This window comes from Arachis hypogaea, chromosome 18 (assembly GCF_003086295.3).
Source record: "Arachis hypogaea cultivar Tifrunner chromosome 18, arahy.Tifrunner.gnm2.J5K5, whole genome shotgun sequence".
In the NCBI taxonomy this organism is placed as follows: Eukaryota; Viridiplantae; Streptophyta; class Magnoliopsida; order Fabales; family Fabaceae; genus Arachis; species Arachis hypogaea.
Genome location: NC_092053.1, coordinates 34,416,718 through 34,422,426, shown reverse-complemented (window position 1 = coordinate 34,422,426; position 5,709 = coordinate 34,416,718). Strand labels below are relative to the sequence as shown.

The 5,709-nt window shown below is 32.0% G+C and overlaps 1 protein-coding gene across 1 annotated transcript; it reads left to right on the top strand.

Moving 5' to 3' along the window:
* Nucleotides 1–583: 583 nt before the first annotated feature.
* On the top strand, nt 584–2,035 carry LOC112769910 (protein FAR1-RELATED SEQUENCE 5-like). Its single transcript, XM_025814358.1, has one exon. It carries the CDS (start codon nt 584–586, stop codon nt 2,033–2,035), a length of 1,452 nt encoding a protein of 483 aa, XP_025670143.1.
* The last annotated feature ends 3,674 nt before the right edge of the window (nt 2,036–5,709 follow it).

Genomic DNA, 5,709 nt, shown 5'->3' with positions numbered 1-5,709 from the left:
AAGTAGAATTAGTTCATTTTTAATATTATACAAATTAATTAAAAATAGAAGAGCTAGTTAACATATTTCATGATATATAGTTCTTTAGATTATAATTACCCTAAAAAAAATATACTGTCAAATCTAAATATAATAGTTCAAAATAGTTATTGTGAGATGCTATATGGAATAAGAGGTCTTATTATATTTTCTAGGTACTAAATAGGAGTTATGTATAAATAAGAACTGGCTCATGTACTAAACTAATATTGAACAATATAGTTTTTAATGGAAAGTTTTGAAAAATCTAAGCTGCTGTTTTATAACTTTGAAAACTAAATATTGCTTAAAACTATCGTCATGAACTTATAAACAACTTAAAATTAATTAATACATAAGTGCGTTTATGCAAATTTTTCTTATGTATATCTACATTTGTTTACTATTAGTTAATAATTTTTTGATTACATTGATTGATTGTGTATTATTATTTTTTGTGATAATATTTTTTTTACTATTCAAATTTCCTTACATGCAATTGAATAGTATTGTGCTCATACATTTTTTTGACATTTTATGTTAATAATAGACTTACAACACAAGTATGGGGAGCGTTCACAAAAATTCAACAAAGAGTTCTGTTGAATTTGATGATTTGAGTTTTGAGTATAGTGGTTCAAGTGAAGAAAATGATATAAGTATATCTCAAAAGAAGGGTACAATTGATGAAGCTATGAAAATGGTTGATCCTGGAGATGGATTTGGTGAAGTTGAGAAGAAGTTAACTGAGTTGACCAAGGATGACATTTGGGGTATTGAGCATGATAGTGTAGAGCAGTGTGTTCAATTCTACAAAAATTATGCCAAAGTACATGATTTTGTTGCAAGGTGTGATGAAAAGGGTTATGATTTCAACGACAACCTTAACATGAGACAAATGGTTTGTAATAGAGAGGGTACACGGAGAAAGAAGTATCTGGAGATGGAGAATAGAAAAAGAGACCACAGGCCGATAACACGTGTAATGTGTCAAGCCAGAATTAGATTTCACTATGATATGAAATTGAGGAAGTGGAAAGTCACTGCATTTGAAGAGACTCACAATCATGACCTTATCCTACCTAAATATATACAATTTGTCCCCGCATATCGTGTAACGACCGAGGCCGACAAAGCACATGCCAACAGTCTGCATGATTATGGTGTGAGAACTTGCCATATAATGGGGTTCATGTTAAAGCAAAAGGGAGGACCAGGAAAAATTGGTTTTACAAAGAAGGATTTGTATAATCATTTCGACAAATCAAAGCGTGCTAAAGTGAAAGATGGTGATGCATATGCAGCATTGAGTTACTTGATTTCTAAGGCCGATGAGGATCCATTGTTGCAAGGAAAATTTACTCTGAAAGATAATAAACTTGAAAATTTAGTATGGGCTGACGGAGCTAGCATAATTGATTATCAATGTTTTAGTGATGTACTAGCATTTGACACAACATACCAGAAGAATAAATATAACAAGCCATTGGTTGTCTTCTCAGGAACTAACCATCACGGTCAGACATGCATATTTGGTTGTGGCTTGCTAGCAGATGAGAAGCATGAGACATATGTATTAGTTTTGAAGATTTTTCTTGAAATAATGGGTAATAAACATCCAATAGCAGTGGTGACAGATGGTAATCTTGCAATGAGAGGAGCAATTAGAGAGGTGATGCCAAATGCAACGCACCGACTTTGTGCGTGGCATTTACATCGCAATACGTGTGAAGCTATCAAAAATTCTGAGTTCCTTCATGGATTGAAGCACCTTATGTACCGGAATTTTTTTCCGGATGAGTTTGAAGATAAAGGGCATCGATTAGTATCAAAATTCAAGCTTTCTGAAAACGAATGGGTGAAAAAAACATATGAGATCAAAAGGATGTGGGCTTTTGCATATTTGAACAACACGTTTTTTGGTCGAATTAGGACTACGTCACAATGTGAAGGAATTCATTCGTTGATAAAGCACTATATTGGTAAAAAAATGTTATCTTTCGGATTTGATGCATAATCTTAACGAGGCAGTGAGGCAATATCAGAAAAATGAGCTATTATCTAATTTTAAGTCATTGTTCTCAAGTTCAATTTTAACTACATGTTTCGAAGACATCGAAAAGAAGCAGCCAATATTTTTACCCATAATATGTTTAAAGAGGTAAGGAATGAGATACTAGAAGTGAGTAAACTAAACGTTGTCGGCCATTCAAATAATGGTAACAAAATTGAGGTGAGAATGAACAAATATCAAGAGCCGGCTATTGAATATAAGGTTCGGTCTGATAGAAGTACTAACAACTTTGCTTGTGATTGTCGATTATTTGAGAGCCGTGGTATCCCTTGTTCCCATATTTTTTGTATTATGAGACATGATCATATTAGCACTATTCCTAATACTCTTATTCACAAGAGGTGGACGAAAGATGCTAAAAAAGAATACATTAGTTCACTTACCGCCGAGGATATTGAATCTAAAAAGATTGCTGGTGTTAGGTACGGTGCTCTAGCGACGCTTTATTTTACACTATGTGATAAAGCATCGAAACATCGAGATGACTTCATGGAAATCAGAGAAGACATTTTTGGATTGATTATGAAACTCCATAAAAGACACAATCCAAATGAGAAGCTTCCTTCTACTGCCAACTTGGTAGGTGACCCAAGTGTTGTGAAGACAAAAGGAGCCCCACGACAAACAACCAAGACTGCTAAGGCCGTAAGTGTTCGCATTGTAAACGGATTGGTCATACGGTTCGTCGGTGTCCAAAACTATATGGTGGAGAATGCTCACTAAGTTTGAACGAAGAAAAATTGAATACTGACAATGACCAATCAAGTAAAGAATCAAATGGTGTTACGGTAATATCTATTATTAATTTTTCTTTGTTTAGGGTACATTCTTTTCTGTATTACTTATTTCTTTTAAAATTTATGTGTTGTTGGAATATATTGTATTACAGGATATATCTGATGAGGAAACAATACACCAATGTAACAAAAAACGCAGTGATTTATTTGAAAATATCCAGAAAAAAGTGAATAAGCCTCATGTCCAATCTATAGAAGTTCAAAGCAACTACTACAATGATAACAAAATAGAAAAGCCTAGTGCACAAACAAAAATAAATACACCTGAAGCTGCTTTTGAGGTATATAACTGTGTATTATAATATAATTTGAACTGCAAGAGATTTTTTGATAGTTTTTATATTTTTGCATGTAGGACACAAAGAGAAGGATAGAATTTCAAGTGTCCAAAAGAGTAATAAAAGAAAGCGATTAGATAATAATCGCATCGAAAAGGTTAGTTTGCCATGTTGTATTCTCATGTATTGATGGAATAATGTATAAAAAATGTTTTCAATAATTTATTTTTTTGATATTTATTTAGCAGAGTAGAAAACCAAATAAAGAAGATCATCAAGAAGTGTCCACCGAAATTGAAACTTATGGTGCTATATCCTCTACAAAGGGTTTTGAGAATTTTCAATACATGAGTGGATTACCTATGTACCCTAGTTTTAATAGATATCCCATGCCACCTTGTTATTCATACAGTGGAGGTGGAATACCCATGTTCCAGATAAATCCTTCACACGCTAATGTACCAAATTACTACGATTATTGGAATGCAAGAGTTCAAGATTTTAACAAGAAGAAGAATTAATGCATTCGTCAATAATTATAAGTTGTGACTTGTGTTCGCTATGGAAGTGTATTACTGTACTCTAAATAAATTTTATGTTTTGCCCCCCAATTTATTAACCCTCAATATTCTCTACCTTACTCTCTGTCTGTCTTTCTACATAATTTCATTTGGTTGAAACCCTTTGCATATGGCACCTAGTCCAATTGCATGTTGAAAAACATGTTCAATGAAAAATTTTTGGCATTGATAATAGATTTTTATGATTGAATCCATATCTTATCTATTAATACGATAGTTTTTATATTGATTTGTGGTTTATCACTAAAAATAAAGTTGTTTATTTTCATAATATAAGTGAAATAATTAAAACTTAGAGATGGTCATATGAAGAAGATAAAGAAATGCTTAAAAAATGTGATTAATCACATGGAGAGAAAGCCTTCAATAATTAATTCACAATAAACTAAAAACATGAAAAAGAATCATTACAGCTTACAAATTTCTAACAAATAATATATTTTATTAGTGAGGATTAAAAATACAACTTTGTATGATATAACATAAAAGTAATAAAACTAGGAAAACTTGCTATGTGGGTAAAGTTTTAAAGAGCATTGATTTAAATTATATTTCAAATTTTATGTGCTTAATATCTTTTATTATTAATGTAATTATTAATTAATGTTTTAAAATACTATGATACTTGGGCTTCTGGCCGTTTAAAAGTAAACTAAAATTATTTCTAAATAATTTAATTATATTTAATAGAATATTATTTTTTAATTAGACGGTATAAATTAAAAATGTATGCTGAATATCCTAATCACAAATAAATGAAGAGAATGCAGAAGCAAGTTTTGGATGCTTCTTCTCACCCTATGGTAAGTTTTCTATCTTTAACTCATCTCTTTCATCTTCCATCTTTCACCCCATAGTAAGTTTTCCATCTTGTAATCACTCCTTTCATCTTCCGTCTTTCTTTTTTCTTTTTCTTGTTACAGAAATATGAGAAGTCAGGCTTTATGAAAAATTACTTCAGAAATAATTGATGCGAAACCCATATACATGATGACCTTTCATGTATCCAGTTTCCAAACTTCCTATAAATGGATGAAATTATTTTCAGTTACCGCCGTGGAATTCGAATGTCTTACATTCATATATGCATATTGCTTTTTCTACTTGTAATTATGTCTTCAAGAGGAACTAACAAATCCATTTCAAAAAAAGCCAAAGCTGAAAGCAATCACACACCTCAATCACCATCTGACGACATTGGGGAAAACCTTGGCAGCGCTCAACAAAAATCAAATGTAACAAAAGCACAAGTGAAGAACACTCTGATGAAGGCCATCGAAATTTCGTCTAGGTTGGAATACACTTCAATTGATTCTATGAATTTTAAATTTTTGTTTGTATTTTTCTTAAGAATTTTGATATTTATTTATTTATTTATAATGGTTTTCAGTCTCAATGAGGGCGTCAAGATGGTAGAAAATAAGGAGGAATTAAAATCTAAAGAAGTGGATGTGCCAGGTGAAACCATCTTTAACAAGGTGATCTCTTTTCTCTTTTCAGATTGTTATGTTGAATTTACTAAGTATTGGTCAGTCTTCAATGAATTCATCTGATACTTAGTTGATTAAACGTCTATAGCATTTCGTGGAATACTAATGTAATCATTTTCTTATCATTTTCCAAATATTTTTTAGGAGAATAAAGGTGAAAAATATGATGCGCTCAACCCACAAATCATAAAGATGCAAGAAGTTGTCACTAACTTGCAAAACATGGCCTCTATCAATCAATCTATGATGCCAATGATGCCTTACTTTCACCCTATGCTGTCACAATTTTATAATCATTTGGGAGGATTTAACCCAAGCTCACCTCCTTATCCATCGCTTTCAATGCCAATGACCATGTCTCCATATGCAAGTCCCTTTGAAAACATTTCTTCTGAGCAAGCCATGACAGACACGATAATGAAAAAGTTGGCCACTCCCCCGGTTAAAAAAGCTTCTTTTGACAGAAAAAAA

Excerpts from the sequence above, each read along its gene's own strand:
- LOC112769910 (XM_025814358.1), top strand. The coding sequence starts at position 584 with ATGGGGAGCGTTCACAAAAATTCAACAAAGAGTTCTGTTGAATTTGAT.